Genomic DNA, 18,481 nt, shown 5'->3' with positions numbered 1-18,481 from the left:
GAATAAAACAGCAAAAAAGAGGAGAAAGAAAGAGAGAGAGAAAGCGAGAAACAAGGATCGGAAGAAAAACCAAGTCATTACTCAGTAAAGATGCAAAATAAAGCAGAACAATACAAGCGAGAAGAAGTAAAATGAATAATGAAGTAGTAGCAGAATAAGCAGAAGAAAACACGTATAGTGAAAGTGTTTGCCAGGCAGTTTTCGGATCACAAGTGGTGACGCGCCAAGCAGAAAAACGACAACAACCAACAAAGAAAAAAGCTAAGGGGTTTTTTTGCCAGCATAAGATATAAAGAAAAAAAAAACAAGAAAAACCAACAAAAAGAAGCGGCGGGGGTAAAAAAGCCACCCCCGCATGTCGCGCTTTTACACAAAACCACACAACAACACACACACAGACATTCGTCTCCGGATTATACACGGTGTCATCCCCGGCAAACCAAGACAGCACACACACAGACCGGGTGGACACGTGGCCGGAGAAGAAGCAAAACGTGGAGCAGAAGAAATTACAGAAATTACTGCGCGTTGCGTATCATTTGTACATAGAACATTTTGATATGACGTGTACTGTACATATGTTGAGAAAAATAGCTATTATTGAAGAAAAAAAAACAAACAAAAAAAACACAAACCACCCCCATTTAGTGTTTTCTTCCAATTTTGTTTTAGGTTCACAATTGAGAAATAACACCACATACAGACACACACACACACGGAAGAATACATTGTCAGACATTTATTTCGAACACTTGTACCGTGCAGGATCGCAGTTGTAACCTTAAATAATAGCAGCACTTGGATTTTCTTACGATTCTTCCCTCTATCTCTCGTCCCACACGTCCAGATACGCCCAACACTTTCAATGCAAGACCGGTACAAAATCATCCATCCTTATCCGTAACACCTGGACCGATAAGTTTAAGGAAGGAAACTTAACTCTATAAAACCGACATCATCCTGTTCGTCTGCATGCGTAATAACGAAAATCTCCTCTATATACCGTGTCTCAACGATATGTACCGGCCGTGGCAATGCTTTTGTTGCGTTCTGCGCGAGCACCATTTACAAGCACACTTCAAAAGGCGCCTTTTTGTACCGACTGATGATTGATGTCCGGTGGGCTGATCACACACACACCAGATACACAGATAATTTGCTCTTACCGTGGGGTCGAATAATACCAAATTCCTGAACTAATTGTACAACCACCCACGCACGTACGTCTTTGCTGCGTGGTATCCGAAATGCCATCATTGTTCGTACAGCCTCTGTCTTATTGGTATGTAATTCCCTGAAGATCCTCCCATCTTTGCACTGCTTTTTGTGAAGCACCTTACCGTCTAATCCTTCCAATATCCCTCCTTCTCACGCGCTCTTTCATAAATCATGCTTAATCAACGCTTAATAACTAACAAACTTTGAATAATGTTACGTGCTTTGCTTGAATCAGTTGCAACAGAAAACAAACAAAAACTTGGCAAACAATACTCTATTCTGTCTTCATGTTAAACAATCAGAAAGAATTTTGCTGACGATCGTTTAATATAGCTGAGAAAGAAGGTAAGGAACCTCAAAATTAATGAAAATACTTAATACAAAACGATTCGGTTGCACATTTAGTAACCAAACCGTCGTAAATTAACTAAAATCGAATATAAGGGGGGGGGGAAAGCTAAACAGCTGCTGCAACTGACCGAAAACTGACATGTGTGTATATGCGTCCCGGACTGCACACGATCGCTTCTCTAATTTTCCTTCTTCTAGCACACTGTTGTCTAGAAGCGTTCTCCAACCTTTTCTGGGCAGTGTCTTTCCTTTCTCTCGAAGCAGTGTGAACCCCGGGGCTAATCATGCTAATCCTCTTTAACCTTTCCTAGCCATTATTTACAGCACGCATCTTATACACGTTTGATTGCAGTGGCTTTCCCAGAGTGCTATTGGTTCTCCCATTCGATAGCCAAAAAAAAAATAAATTGATTCCAATCTAAATTATTTGGAGAAAGCTTGCAAAGAAAAGAACGGGCAAAGAAGAAAAAAGAATTTTTCCTGCTGAGAAACACCACTGAAGGCGTTGGCAGTCAATGTGTGCATGTGTGCGTGTTTTAGACTATTTCGCGATTAGTCGAAATGGATTTCTTCTGTTCGATAAAACATCTATAGAAAGCAATACTAGCACGAACCGAAATCTGAAACCATTGCCTTGTTCTGATAGTGAACAAAAACCCGATCTGATGTAACAAATCATATTTATCAAACGTCTATACTGGTTCAAATACGGCTGCATAAATCGCACTACAGCCTCCCCACTTACCATACGCAACACATCTTTACAGTATATTCGCTATAGTTAAAAAAGAAACTAACTCCGTGAGCGTTTTAACTCGAGTTGCACGACTGCACATGTACTCGTTCGTGGCCACCTGGCAGCCGGCCGGAATCTTGACTGTCCTCCTCATCTTCATCGTACCTCGTTTGGTACTGGGCCTCTGTTAAATCCACCTGCGAAGCAAAAAGATGTGTACATTAATTGTGTGCTTATGCGCCAAGACTGTAAATGTGTTCTACTGCCATATGCAACAGAAGCATATATTTGTTGCGCATTATCGCTTCATTTCTATCATTGGCTCGCTGCGGAGTGGAAAGCCAAACAACACTAGAACTCGACTGCTAATGGTAGTGGCAAACCGATCGTGGCTTAGCAAATCTATACGAAAGACGTCAATCTCTCTGTTCGCTAGTTTTTTTTAGCGTGATCACCGTGCACGTTACTGCACGCGAACACAGAACGCGTAGACTTAATCATTTTTTTTTTTTGACAAACCTCGCAGACCCCGTATGCTTTTGGGCAGAGCATGGCTTACTATCTCCTATACGTTTTTGTGGCAAGGGTGAAAAAGACAATTCAAATAAGAACTTGAATCGCCTGTAGAATCATGCCGATTATACTTTGCGCATTTTACTCTGAGTTGGACACTACTGTAGACGTTATCCAATTCGTTTTATATATATGCGCTAATATTAAGCAGAATGTATATTTTAAGCTTTATCTTAAATTTATCTAGATATAATTGCCTTTCGAGTTTCCACAGTGGTTTGCTTGTACCATAAGAATACATTCTTGTGGCAAAGGGTGAAAAAGTCAATTCAAATAAGAACTTGAATCGCCTGTAGAATCATGCCGATTATATTTTGCGCATTTCACTCTGAGTTGGACACTACTGTAGACGTTATCCAATTCGTTTTGTTTTGGGTATTTATGCGCTAGTATTAAGCAGAATGTATATTTTAAGCTTTAGCTTAAAGTTATCTAGATATAATTGCCTTTCGAGTTTCCACAGTGGTTTGCTTGTACCATAAGAATACATTCTTGTGGCAAAGGGTGAAAAAGTCAATTCAAATAAGAACTTGAATCGCCTGTAGAATCATGCCGATTATATTTTGCGCATTTCACTCTGAGTTGGACACTACTGTAGACGTTATCCAATTCGTTTTGTTTTGGGTATTTATGCGCTAATATTAAGCAGAATGTATATTTTAAGCTTTAGCTTAAATTTATCTAGATATAATTGCCTTTCGAGTTTCCACAGTGGTTTGCTTGTACCATAAGAATACATTCTTGTGGCAAAGGGTGAAAAAGTCAATTCAAATAAGAACTTGAATCGCCTGTAGAATCATGCCGATTATAATTTGCGCATTTTACGTTGAGCTTGAAACCAATAACGAACGATATTTAAGCTCTATTAGCTGTAATTATGCGCCGCCAAAGGCTGACTAATACTAGTATGCGCTCCAATGTCTCTTCACTGCACAATTGCTCAATGATAGTCTGAAGAATTGCCACATTCGGTCACACTGGTCGTTTACGTTAACTCTCATTTCAACCGGTAGTTATAGAGCTCGTGAACGAAAGGGCAAAAACTGTAGTAAATGTAAATACTAACGAATCATACTACTAGCCTACTCACCAAGTCAACTTCCTCGAAGTCCTCCGGGATGGGTTCCGGCGGCGGGTACGGCAGACACTTGCGAATTTCAGGCACTATCTCCGGCGGTAGCGTGTCCGGAAATTCGACGACGAACTGTATGATCAACCGTCCCTTCTCCGTCGGCGAGTTTACCAGTGGCATACCTTCACCCATGACGCACTTGGTCGAACAGTGCTTCACCACCTCACCCGGATACGTCTGGATGACAATATCGCGCCCGTCTAGCGTCTTTATCACCTTCCGGAACCCACACAGCGCTTCGGATAGTTGTAGCTCTACATTCGCTAGCAGATCCTGCCCGGTGCGCTTAAATATCGGGTGCGGTTTCTCCTCCAGCACTAGCACAATGTCACCCGGCCGGTAGTCCGGTTCCTGGTCACCTTCGCCCTTCAGCACGATCCGCTGCTCATCCATCATGCCCTTTACTACTTCCACCTCGAGCAATTTACGGATCCGCACGGTTTTGCGCCCATTGCACTCCTTGCACCGGTCCTTGTCGTCGATCGTTTCGCCCAGCCCACGACAGTTTCGGCACCGTTCCTCGCACTGCTGCACCAGCCCGGGGGCGATTTTCTGCACCTTCGTTATCACACCCGTCCCCCGGCACGGGGCACATTTCTGTGATGCACCCCGCTTGCCACCGATACCCTCGCACGTTTCGCAGATGACGTTCTTCTGTAACGCCAGCTTCCTCTTTGTTCCAGTGTACAGCTCCTCCAGGGTGACGGCAAGCGTGTGAATCAAGTTCGATGACTTGCGCTCGCTTTTGCTAAGAAAAAGGAGCAATTTAATGTAACGAACGTTTGTATCAGTAGAAACACAACGTAAACTTACCGTCCGGTAAAGCCTCCGTTGAAGAACATGTGGAAAATATCCATTGGGCTGTGGAAACCACCACCACCACCGGTACCCTGCTTGATGGCAGCCTCGCCACCTTCATCGTAGATGGCTTTCTTCTCCGGATCGGACAGTACCTCGTACGCCATCGAAATTTGCTTAAATTTCTCACCCTCGTTCGGGTTCTTGTCCGGGTGGTATTTGAGGGCCAGCTTCCGGTACGCTTTCTTTAGCTCTTCCGGTGTGCAACTGGGCTGTACGCCCAAAATATCGTAGAATGCCGTCTCATACACCATCGTGTTGCTGTATTATCTGTATTGTTGCTGGCTGTGGGCGAAGAGATGGCAGTACAACACACATTTAGTACATGAGTGCAAATGAAAAAAAAACAATAATGCAGAATACGCGATTTTCAGTTGCAGAAGCCGCCATAACACGATCTAGAATGTTCGTCGCTACGTTACATCGCAAAATGAACGCTCTTCACCAGGGGCCACCATACGTTAGGTAAGCGATACGAAATCTTTACGTTTCATTAGACAAAACGTACGCCTTTCTTACATGTTAAAATTTCGATGAAATGCTAGTAAATTTAAAAATTTCAATTCAGCTTTCTAACCTACAAATGATAGACCTGCTCAGGGAAAATTTTTCGGCGGAAATTTTCTCGCCGGGACGGCTCAAAAAGAAACTATATAGCAAATATATTCCACGGTATAGCCGTGTATCAATTCTAATTGGCCTCATGTTCCAACGAACACAATCTGCACTTCCGTGCTGTTATCTACTATCTAGGCACGTTGTGGTTCTCGAATTCTCACTTACCTTAGCTTTCTGTGCTTAAACGATGCCGGTGGCCTTAATTGCCGCAAACCGTACTAATAACCACAATTGCTCGCAAACCAATTCCTTTTAACTACGAATACAATTCACAGCCTAGCATTACAGTTGACTATTTGTCGGGCTTTTCTCTACACTAGAACCGCCTTGATTCACACTCACCCATTAAATGGTTCGATCGTTCTGGAAGCTTCTTCCTACTCTACGCAGCAAAGGCACAATGGGAAGCTGTGGTGCAACGCGCGAGAACGAAATCTGACATTTCCCGTGACATTCATAGCTTTTGATGCTGTCAAAATCCAGGACCAGGACATTTTTCGCGGCAAATTTACGCTGCCATTGTTTTTCCTTTCATAGAGATATATTTTTTACGCGCACGTAATGCTGGTTGCAGTTCTGAGGAAAAATGACCAACAAATTTTGGAAATATTAAAGAACAACAAGAAAAACAACAAATATTTCTTCTTGCCAACTGTCATTCCACTTCGCCCTGACAATTTTCGGTTCGCACGGAGCGAATTATTGTGCATGCTCATTGCGCTACATGTGCGTCATATGAAAACATACAAAAAGATTATTTTGAATGCAATTTAGCTAACAAGCTTTTGAAGGATACATTGAGAAAAACTAAACAATATGTTTTAGTCGTAAAAAGGGAACATCCTTTGAACATGTGAAGGAAAGAAACCCGTTCAAACAAATGTATGTGGCCAGAAAATAATTTAAAATCCAACTGACAAGCGGTTGCCACAGTGTTCAATTCATTAGATTTCAAATTGTACTCGCATTTGCTGAAAAACAAGTTTGCTGAAAAACAAGTGTAGTTGAAATTTACCCTATGGGATTATAACGACCCGCTTGTGAAAAACACAATTAAATGAGTTGATTGCTTTTAAATTAAATTTTTCATACGGTTTTTGCTTGGAAATGTCATCGTATGTGTCAGAAGTGGTATAGTAAAAATGGCGATACGCGAGCTGACCTTTCCGTCGCGGTAATGGAAACAACAATTAACGGTGAAACCACACCCCAGCAAATAGCATAGCAGTGAGTCGCTGCATCACAAAGCGCCCAATAACGCGAGTGTGTTTTGTATACTGCCGCGCCCGTAAGTGATTTTTCCCGATGGTTAGCTGGATGCGTACAGAACCATGGCACCTTTATTTAACCCACTTCTGCGGATCGTACTGATCGGCACCGTGCTGCAACTGGCAGTTGGCCAGCAGGGTAGCGGACTGCTGCGCAGCGGCAACAATCCCTTCTACGACGAACCCGATGACTACCTGCTGCAGCAGCAGCAGCGCACGCCCAACAACGTTGATGATATCTTTCTGCGGACGGGCGATCTGCGCAGTGCGGAGGATTACTTCTGCCCGGAGCACTGGACCGCATTCCGGGGCACCTGTTTGCGGGTGCACAAGTCGCCGCGCAAGAGCTGGTACGCGGCGCAGAAGATCTGCCAGGCATACCAGGGCGAACTGGTAAGCGTGGACACGATCGAGAAGCATTCGTTCGTGGTGAAGCTGCTCGATCGAGACGTGAGCAAACTGAATCGGTACTACGTATCGGCGCGCCAGATATCGCCCGGTAACTGGGTAAACGCGGACAAGAGCCAGCTGATCGCAATCGAGGATGCGATCAATTACGAGCTGCTGAGCTCGGACACGAACAATGAGTTTCAGTCGTACTTCGAGGGTGCGAACGTGCGGAACACGATCGAGCAGGAGGAGACGGACGATCCAAGACGGTTCTATCAGTCGGAGCGTTACCGCAACCGTAACTATCTTGTGCTGGGGTTCAACATGCACAAAGAGAAATGGCAGTTCTATCCGGTAACGGGCGAGGAACAGTATCTGTTTGTCTGCGAGTCCCGCCAACTGTACAGCGCGGACAACCTGAACACGATGCTTGAGGATCGGCGCCAGTTTGACTACGGGCTGGAACAGACGGATGTAGAACGTATTCCTCGTGGTCCGTATTTTATTCGACAACCGGTAGACACGACATATGATACGGGCAAGGCAAGCATTACGCGTGACGTCACGCTGAGCTGTCTGGCGGGTGGGTATCCAACGCCCCGGTACAGCTGGTACAAGGAGGAGTACGTCAAGGACAACCTGACCGTCGTTCAAATCGATCCATTGCGCAACGCTCGGCATACGGTCAGTGGCGGAAATCTCATCATACACCGACCATCCCAAAATCTGGACCAGGGCACGTACCATTGTACCGCCCAGAACAGTTACGGCAAGGTGATCTCCGAAAGCGTGCAGCTCAACTTTGGGTACATACTCGAGTTCAATCTACAGCGTGCACCGGAAAAGGGTGAGGAGAATTGGGGCAAGGCGTTGGTGTGCGAGGAACCGCAGCATTATCCGGACGTGAAGTTTTACTGGTCCCGCAACTACTTCCCGAACTTTGTCTACGAGGATCAGCGCGTGTTTGTCAGCCACGATGGTTCGCTGTACTTCAGCTCGCTCGAGGTGATGGATCGGGCGAACTATTCCTGCACGGTAATGAGCACGGTGAGCGATACCGGGCGTAATGGGCCATTTTTCGAGCTGTCCGTATCGCCGTCTCCACACTACCAGGACCTTATTTTTGCGAACTCGTTCCCGAAAGCGTTCCCGAAGGTACCGCTCGCCGGGAAGGATGTGCGGTTAGAGTGCATGACGTACGGATATCCGGTCGCATCGTACAACTGGACACGTCGGAACGGTAACCTGCCCCGGATGTCACGGTTGGATAACTACAATCGCGTACTGCTGATACAGAACGCAACGGTGAACGATAATGGCGAGTACCTGTGTACGGCACGGAACGGGAAGAAATCGATTACGCAGAGCATTTTCCTGAACGTCCAGATGGAACCAAACTTTACCATACCGTTGCGTGATCGTACCAAGGACTTCCAGAGCTCGGTATCGTTCCTTTGCGAGGCGTACGCAATGCCGGACGTGAACTACACTTGGTACAAAAATGGTGAACTCATGGAGGAGGACGGTGGAGGTGGTAGGCTCAACCGGGACAAATACACGGTGCAGGACAATCTGCTCAAGATCAACTACCTCGACCCGGAGGAAGACAACGGCATGTACCAGTGCAAGGCAACGAATCAGCTGAAGGGCGTATACTCGTCTGCACAATTGCGCGTACTCAGCATGAAACCGTCCTTCAAGAAACATCCGCTAGAGTCGGAAATTTACAGCATTGCGAACGGGAACACGACGATCCGTTGCGAACCGGAAGCTGCCCCCACGCCAAAGATATTGTGGAAAAAGGACGGTAATTTAATCGGTAGTGGTGGACACCGGAAGATCTATCCAACCGGTACGCTACACATTTCGCCCACGTCCCGTGATGACGAGGGTACGTACACCTGCAGCGCATCGAACACGCAAGGTATGGCAGAATCGAAGGCACGGCTAATAGTGCTGCAGGAGTTACGCTTTATCGAGCAGTTGCCACCGAAACAGATAAAGCAGATTGGCGAGATGCTGTTTATGCGATGTGACGTCACCTACGACCAGCTGCTGGATGTCGCATTCGTGTGGACACACAATGGGCAGATACTGACCGGGTACGACGACGAAAATGAGCAACGGCGCTATCAGCAACCGACCGGACCGGCACCGGAAGGTGCACGTATCCGCATCCACTACAACACGCTCGAGGTGCACAATCTCACGCTGGTGGACGGTGGCGAGTACGAGTGTATTGCAAAGTCATCCGTTAACCGCATCGTATCGAGAGCAACCGTCCTCATCCAGGGTCCGCCCGGTGCGCCGGGTGCAGTGAAGGTGATTGATATCAAGAAAACGGAAGCACTGCTCGAGTGGACGAATGGAAATGATAATGGGCGCCCAATCCTTTACTACAACATACTCGGTCGTACCAACTGGAACCGCACGTGGACAAACGTTTCGATGCACGTGGTGGCGCAGGAAGCGGATCGCTACAATGGTCGTCGTCAGGCAACGGTGACGAATCTCACACCCTGGTGCGAGTACGAGTTTGCGGTCGTTGCCGTCAACGATCTTGGTCTCGGTACGCCCAGTTTGCCCTCGCCAAAGCATAGCACGAACAAGGACCGTCCGTACATTGCGCCCCGTAATGTAGGCGGTGGCGGTGGTAAGATCGGTGATCTGACCATCACCTGGGATCCATTGCAACCGAACGAACAGAACAGCATCAACGTGCACTATCGCGTGTTCTTCCGTTTGCACGGACAGCGCGAGTGGGCCACCGAGGAACTCCAGCGGCAGGGCAATGTCGGCAAAGCGATCATACACGTCCCAACCGATAAGTACTTTACGCGTTACGAGGTGAAGGTTCAGGCAGTGAATGATCTCGGAGTCGGACCGATCAGCGAACCTGTCGAGATTTTCTCCGCGGAAGATATGCCGCAGGTTGCGCCACAACAAACGATCGCACGTAGCTTCAACTCGACGGCACTGAACGTTACTTGGGTACCGGTTTCCCAAACGCGTGAAACCATTCGTGGAAAGCTGATTGGACATCGGGTAAGTTTAAGGCCGCTACTGTGGCCAGTGGATTCATTTCTATGGATAACAAATACGCCTAGATGTATGTAAAATATTTTATAGCCAGGTGGTACTCAAAGTAGTAGAAAAATATCTTTTAGCATTTGTTTTTATGCACATTTCATATTCATATTTATTTATTTATTTCAGCTTAAGTACTGGAAGAAGGAACACAATGAGGAAGACTCGGTTTACTATCTGTCGCGTACCACCCGACCATGGGCGCTCATTGTTGGTCTCGAGCCGGACACGTACTACTTCGTCAAGGTGATGGCATACAATGCGGCTGGGGAAGGGCCGGAAAGTGAACGCTACCTCGAGCGTACCTACCGAAAGGCACCACAGAAGCCACCATCCTCGGTACAGATTTTCGGCATCAATCCGTCCACGATCAAGGTGACGTGGCGTTACATCGCACCGTCACAGGACGAGGAACCGGTGCAGGGGTATAAGATACGCATCTGGGAGATGGACCAGGATATGTCCAGTGCGAACGATACGGTTGTGCTGATCGGTCGCAAGCTGGAGAAGTACATCGACAATCTAACACCCGGTAAGGATAGGCACACGGTGACCGGGAGTGTTAATCGCTAACCACATCTTATGTTTTAACCCCGCAGGCAAATCGTACAATCTACGTGTTCTCGCATACAGCAACGGAGGAGATGGTCGCATGTCCAGCCCACCGATCCAATTCAAGATGGGTAAATAAACGCGTACTATTTCTAATTTCACGTCCCATTTTGTGGCGCGAAGTGCAATTAACGTACCATTTAGCACATTATTACATTATAGCTGAAATATAGATGTATACGTATCTACCTCACAATTCGCAACCCATACGCACGCATCCACACATACGCACAGTTTCGCATTTTCAAACCAGTGACAGCACCAATTGCCTCCACCGATATCGCTCTGTTCTTCTCTTTCTTCTCTACAGGCATCACGCAAACGCCTCTGAACAGTGCCACCAATCTGTCCGTTTCGATCGTAACGCTGATCGCACTGTTGGGCGCATTGTTGTGTCTCCCGTAGCTGGCCGGCGGGCCTCTATTCCAGCATTTTCCCCAGCCATTCCACAGCTCCGTGACCTGATCAATCCCGACCCTTGGTGGGATGTGATGAAGGGAGTATTGATCCACACACGGTTGCCTTCAGGGAAGGGCCTCCCCACGAAAGGGCCATGGATGCCTAGCTTTAGTGTAGATTACTTTAGTTATTATCTGGAGAAAGAATTTCATGCTAGACAGAGAGTGAAAGTGAGTAAGACAGGAGGAAATGATGAAAGGAATCAGAATGGTATTTTGACGCGCGGGGTAGGTATAGTGAAACATAAGTATTTACACACAAAAAATATCAACATCCGTCCGTAGATGAGTAAGAGTAAAGAGGAGAGATAGAGAGAAAGAGTAATAAGAGACGATCCGTCCATAGTGAGAAAGCGCAGCGAGGATGACAATGTTTACAATCTATTAATTTACAAACAAGCAAAACGAAACTGCTGAAATAAACTAATCATGCGAGCGATGGAAACGGTACTTATAACACGCAATTGTTTTACTTTCTTCATTGTAGCCCTTGCTTTGTTGCAAATAGAACGCGAATCAACAGTGAGCAGCCAACAAGCAGTAACGCTAACGTCTTGTAACGCCACGCAACCCTAAACTGCGCCCAGATGTATGCAAACGCATGCATTCTATGGTTTCTACGTTTGCCCTAGCGGTTGGTTGGGGCGCATCTAGTCAAATTTTTAAAACGCACATCACGCAGATGCTTACAGGTCAATGAACCCGGTGTGCAACTAGGTAAAACGTTAAATAACAGACACCATTTGATTGTGTCTATCTTTATTACCATAATGCATTTGCTTAGTAATAGCAAAAATTTACTACAAACACATTTTATATTAAATTTCCTTATAATATGTGGGGTGATTTGAAACAAAGAAGCGTAGAAGCGAAGAGAAGGGAAGATATATTTAGGCCCTGTTAATCGTCGCATTTACACGGCAGCTGTAATAAACCAGGCGCACTCTCGATAGGCGTGTGTGAGGGGATGAGAGCAACACGTAAACAACCATCACGTAAGATAAACAGAGAGAGAGAATGAGAGCTTACCGATATAGGAAAATGATACTCGCACACACATGCACATGTTGGCGTGATTGTGCGTGCGCTTGTTCTATTGCGTACATGTACGCATGCAACCGTCCGTGCAAACGTGACATTCCGCATTGTTCCTGCAGCAGCGGAAACGTTGCAGAGTGTCACACGTTTGCGTGCGTGCGACGAGACACGGTGATGATGGGATCTGTTATTTCGCTCTAACTCACCCGCGCACCCGCAGCGGGACGGCCAATAGACACATATTTCACCTGCACCCCCAGCACCGTGCCGGCAGTGTCTGCTTGTATGGGTGTGTTTCTTCATTCCCGCAGAAGCGCTTGTCGCACGACACGGCACTGTTGTTGCGTGAACTGTTTGACACACAGCAAACAACCCCTCCCGGGTTAAGGGATGCAGCATCCCCAATTGCGTACCCCTTTTTGCTAGGGGTTAAAGATGTTTTTTTTTTGTTGCCGTATGAGGCAGGCATTTCTACTGCTCTTAAAGCTTTTACGCAAGCCGCACACCAAGCGGAACCCTACAAATTGGTTGCCGTTCATACATGGATGACACATACACGCGCACACCTCGCACCTCTCCCGTGCCCCTCCACCTTCACCGCGCACTCAAGCGTTCAAACACACTCTAACCGACCGTTGGTCAGTGGAGTCGATAAAGATAGCAATAGCGAATGGTAGCAGCAGACCAACGACAGGTAAGGGAGATAAACAATGTCTCCTGTTGTTCCAAAAACACTACTGCGCCGGTGTGTACCGATATGTTTTACCGTGTGCGTTCCCTAGTGTACCATGTGTATGTATGTGTGTGAGTGTGTGTGTGTGTGTGTGTGTGTGCCGAACTTGGCATTAAATGATTATGATGCTTTCCGAAAAGCTATTCCACTTTCGGTCGCTTCTACCGGAGGGGTTACCAAAGGGTACACAAGCGTCGCCGGCCATTTTCTTAAGCAAATTGATTTGATCTACCAAAACAAATAAACGAATGTACAGTATTTCCCTGTCGTTGCAATAATGTGGTATGCCCGTCTGTAGAAGAGTGTCCCCTTTGATGCATTCCGGCCGTAACCAAAGGAAAAAAGGCAAACAAAACGCATACGCATACGCAGGTCATCTATGAAGATATGTCACAAGCAGCAATATTGCAGGGGTTTTCATGTAAGCTTTTTTTTTTCTTTCAAGCATCTTCCATTTTTTTGAGATGTTGGTTTGTTAAAGATAATTAAAAGCTTAGGTGTTTCATAATTGTAATTGAAGTCCACTCTTATGATGTCCTTAATAAATGACGTCCAAAGTGATGTCGCTAAAGCTACAAAGTTGTGTGGTACCCTCTTTGATTTCTGTTGCGTTGCAGAGTATCCAATCGACCGGTGATTTATAATTACAAAGCGATTCAATTCGCAGGCTTTAAATACAACATCATAAGAGTTAATTTTGTTGCTCTAACTTTACAGGCAAAACCCCTAGCGCCACACGAACAATCAACTAAGCACAGTTTATCAGAATTTTCTGAAATTCCCTGCACTGATAGATCTTGACAGGCGAGAGCCCACCCTTGCCAAATACGACCTACCTACCATACCCAAACCCATCAAGAGAGGAGGTTAAAGTTTGTCGAGTTGCGTGAGAAGATTATGATTATTGAAGGTATCGCGTAAAGCAAGCTGGGAAAAAGGATGTACAGGCCGCTTTGTTGTTTTAAGCACATAAATTTATACTACCATGTCTTTCTTATGGATAGACACTAGCAAGGACATCCACCACGAGACGGGAAATGATCCAATAAGCAGCGATTCCTTAAAGAGCTTCGCTAGTTAAGAAGCTATCAACGTAGGGCACTGCATACGAATGGACGCGGGGATGCCATCAGAATTCCAAGGCAAAGACGGCTTCATGCTGCTAGACTGTTGTGGCATTGATGACCGGTAGCATGGGGCAAAGTGCATCGTTTGCCATATGAAAAAATGCAGTAATTAAAGTTCTTTCTAGTTTCCGATGATTTATGATGTGGATATCGCCAATTCGATGTTTTTTTTCTGCAGTGTTCCCCAGAAAGTCCTTTAAAAACGTCATAAAATCTGCTTTTCACAAACCACTACATATATTTTTGAATTTATTCGCAAAATTGTTACCAATTTATGGACAAAAGACACTAAATCAACGAAATGACTACAACTGGATTTATCTATCTTTGAATTGGATGAATGAATCTGAATCACCATTTCGAAACTTAATGATTCCTCTATGACTCTTGAATCATCTAAGATTCATGAGTTTTGTGCTACTCCCTCCCCCCCCCCCCCCCCCCACTCCCCCAGGCCCTCAGCATTAGTTGCCATAATGGGCCCAACTAACAATTCGTTCGAGGCTTCCACGGGTCTTGATCCAGAAGATTCATGAATCTTTCAAAAGTCGATTCCGGATGTGAATGACTCCAAACAAAAACAAAATACGAATAATTCTTCTCAAAAGATTCGATAAGCACAACACTGAAAAATAACCATTGCAGCAAACACAAAACCAACGACATCAGGAAAACCCCTGCAGTACACGGTACGCAACACACATCGTGCTACCCACCCGGCACACAATTACACAATACCTATTCGCTCCGTATTCGCTGTTTCGGTCCCACCTGCTGACCTTCCGCATAAGTGCGTCCTTGCCACTGCCCCCCCCTTGCTGCCTTTCGTCCGCGGCTGCCCAGAAACCAAACCACCCCTCGGTTTACTGCCACACGAAACGCCATTCAAAAGCGTTGTGTGCGTCGTAAACGTCCAACTTGCTCTGGTACGACAGGCACGTTAGAGCGACAGAGCGAAGAGATGCCGAAAACAAGATGGATCATCATTCACAAAAACGGAGGTGTACGACGGTTGTGTGTACACACAACCGCACTGTATGCTGAAATTCACCGCCCTGGCTTGTGCCCTGGACGTGTGCAAGCGAGAAAATGGACACAGGGAAAAAAGGGAAGAAACACACACACACACACACACACACACACAGCCACAGTCACACAACCATTCAAAGGAGGCAAGCGTAGGTAGATGCGTATGATGCTCGCGTTCCACTCTCAGGGGGTTGAAAGTTGTGCCGCACGGTTCACTCTCGTGTGCAGTGATGGTGAATGGTACGCGAGACGGCAAATACATTGCAACCGTGTGTATGGCGTCACGCAACGTGCCTTTTCAGCCCGGGGGCTATATAGCAGCAGTAACGTTTTGTGTTGTTTTTTTTTGCTGCTGTTGTTTTCGATGTTGTTTGTTAAATGAAGCAGCTTCAGAGCAAATAGCAGCTAGACTGGTTACAGGGGGGAGGGAAGGATGTAAATGGGACGGGGTAGTAAGCAAGGGAGCCTGGGGAAGATGCTATCGATCTCGCTCTGTACGCGCGGTCCCCGGTATGGTTATATCACCTTTTTGCGCGGTCTTTCGGTCAGACGGCCGTGTCACGTCGCACGTCACCCGGCTGTCAAGCGCAAGCCCAAACGCAACCACATGAAATGACGAAGGGAGAGCAGGAAAGGGTGGACCTTTCGAGCGGGTGTTTGAGGCACCTATCGTACCTCCCCCTCGGGCCACATGCACCTCCGCATCGCAAACCCCCCTCCCCGCCCCGCAGGGACGGACCGTTCTACCAAGCGCGTGCTGTGGTGCGACACGACGCGCCGACCAGTACCGAGAGCAACGAAGCACTCGTTTTGGGTTTTTGTTGCCCTGTACGAAGCTGAAGCGCAAACGAATAGATACAACACAACAGTGTCCTGTCGGTTTTCTCCCTGGTCCGGTCGGTATGTGTGTGTCTCTCCGAGCCCATTGAGTCTGAGGTGAGAAGCAAGCAGCAGCAGTAGCAACACCAGTAGCAGCAGCAGCAGCAGCAGCATCCAAAAAGTCATCTCATTACAATCTGCAGCCAACCACCAAAACAATTGAACGAAAAGAAAAACAAATATCAAGTGAGCAACACAGTTTTACTATAAAACACCAAACAGTGGGAAAAAATCAACAAACAACGGAAACGACAAAAAATAGCAGGTGGGAAACCCTGCAATGCAACAACGCACAAGCACAAAAAGGGAAATAAAAGCGAGAAGCAACAACACAACAAAACAAACAAAACAATCACAACCCAACAACCACTAGTGCATACGCTAGCGGTGTGTGTGTGTGTGTGTGTAAAGTGGTTTGAATGAAGAAAAAACACACACAGATACAACAAAAAATAGGGGTTGGAGAAGGATATAGGTGAAAACAAACAATTGTGCAACATTGGCGTACTGTAAACAATCGTTCACTGCAAGCAAACAAACAAATGTGCAACAATCAATTCACCAGCAACATTACAATACATCACAAAACACAACGCAAATAATTAACCCTGTGCGCTTGTAACGCGTCGTACGTGCCAAATGCAAATGTGTTTGATATTAGGTTGAAAGTGTTGAACAAAAATTGGAAAATTCGATTTTAATATAAAAAAAAAATACCTATTTCCGTTTCGTTTTGCGTGTAAACGTTGAGTGGTTTTTGTTTTGTACGTCGGTGAAACAAAAAATATTTTCCTTTTTTTGTTTGTTGTTGCTGTCGCTTTTCTTAGCAAATAGAATTTTCTTTTCCGATTTACGGGTCATTATTTGAGGGGTCAACTAAGGCGAGTTGGGACAAAGGATATACAATTAGAAGGAGTAAAGAATAACCCCCCCGCCACCACCCACCACCACCCACCCACCTACCCAAAGGGGTGGGGACCCCTTTTGCAGGCAACAGTCAGTTTTCCCTCTTTTTTTTTTGCTACTTTTCATCGTGTTACAGTTTTCCATCCCTCATTTTCCAATGTTGCGTTGCGCGGGTGGTATACAGCGCACACACACACACTCCACACGCAAGCAACGCTTCATCATCCAACCATCATTGCGCTCATTAGCAACCCGCCGATCAGGCAAGAAGGAGATCGGTAGCATCAAACGGAAGGAAAAAAACCCGCCGAAAAAAAAGGTGCTTCTTTCGCCTTCAGTTTTTCCCACCCCCAACTAGGGCGGAAAGGGCGGTGGGCGGGTCGTGTTTCCATCCGATCCCTAAAAAGGAGGGTAGGGGTGGGGGTATAGATTTTGGGAACAGCATTCTTTCCTCATCCATGTCTTCCTCACCCCCCCTCTCCCCCGCATCTCCTCCGTCTCTCCCGCATACACCCAAAATTACACACTTCAAAAACCGTGCCGTGTGTACCGGCGCCAACCTCTCCCTTCTTCTAACATCTCGTGTTTTGCTTTCTCCCTTTCACCCATTGCCTATTAGGTGTGTAAGTGTATGTGTGTGTGTGTGCGTGTTGAGATCCGACGAAAAAGGAGGAACTGAAACAAAACAGAAACAAAACACACAAACGTAAAGAAGACAAGCGAAAGTAAAAAAAACAGTTACGTGAGTGTGCGTGTATGCTTCCGATTTATCCGCGACAAACCCTGCGATAAGGAAAACCCGAAGGCGCGTGGCTATTGTTTTTCTTTTCTTCCTCCTTTCTCCGCGACTTTTCCGAGTTTTTCCTTTCATCCGTACGGCAGTGTGAGTGCATTTTGTACTACACAATAATAAGCCACACGCTACGAACACACGCATACACCGCCAAACGCTCAGTGCGGGCGAACCCTTCCTTTCGCTGTGTGCGGGTGTGTGGGTTGCGTACGCGCGTGACAAGCGAATGGTGTGTCAAAACAAGTGATGCTAAAAAGGTAACAAACGCAACAAAACTACGCCACAACACGGTGCGAGGAAGAGAAGGGAGATAATAGCCAGCGCGCGAGAGAGCGTGAAAGAACGAAATAAAGCGTTCAAACGCTGTGGTGTCAAAGAGAGCGAGAGAGAGAGAGAAAGATAGACAACGTCTCGCTATAGCGCAAGCGAAGCCGACGCAACGAAAGTGATTTCTGCAGCGAAAGCGAGAGAGAGAGAGAGAGATCGAGTGAGCGTACCAAGCAGTCCATCTCATACTCGCACGTTCAGGCTTGGGTGGTACGCGGTGTGTGTGTGTGTTTAAAACCGAAGAGACATCCAAGTCCGCATCCCAGCCCGCGCGCTCCCGTGTGTGTGGGTTTGTGCATGTGTGTATGTGGTGTTTGTGCACGGTAAAGTGCTTTTTGTTTTGTATCC

The 18,481-nt window shown here is 46.4% G+C and overlaps 2 protein-coding genes across 2 annotated transcripts; one reads left to right on the top strand and one right to left on the bottom strand.

The window, feature by feature from the left end:
• Positions 1-2,379: 2,379 nt before the first annotated feature.
• LOC128714906 (dnaJ homolog subfamily A member 4-like) lies at positions 2,380-5,122 on the bottom strand. Its single transcript, XM_053809789.1, has 3 exons — positions 4,824-5,122; positions 3,969-4,758; positions 2,380-2,502 (listed from the first exon to the last, which is right to left on the bottom strand). Exons 1-3 carry the CDS (start codon positions 5,120-5,122, stop codon positions 2,380-2,382), a joined length of 1,212 nt encoding a protein of 403 aa, XP_053665764.1.
• Positions 5,123-6,817: 1,695 nt separating this feature from the next.
• On the top strand, positions 6,818-11,248 carry LOC128706922 (contactin). Its single transcript, XM_053801869.1, has 4 exons — positions 6,818-10,189; positions 10,361-10,763; positions 10,831-10,914; positions 11,154-11,248. Exons 1-4 carry the CDS (start codon positions 6,818-6,820, stop codon positions 11,246-11,248), a joined length of 3,954 nt encoding a protein of 1,317 aa, XP_053657844.1.
• Positions 11,249-18,481: the final 7,233 nt, after the last annotated feature.

This window comes from Anopheles marshallii, chromosome X (genome assembly GCF_943734725.1).
Source record: "Anopheles marshallii chromosome X, idAnoMarsDA_429_01, whole genome shotgun sequence".
In the NCBI taxonomy this organism is placed as follows: Eukaryota; Metazoa; Arthropoda; class Insecta; order Diptera; family Culicidae; genus Anopheles; species Anopheles marshallii.
The sequence above is the reverse complement of the archived record's forward strand: the minus strand, read 5'-3'. Positions and strand labels throughout refer to the sequence as shown.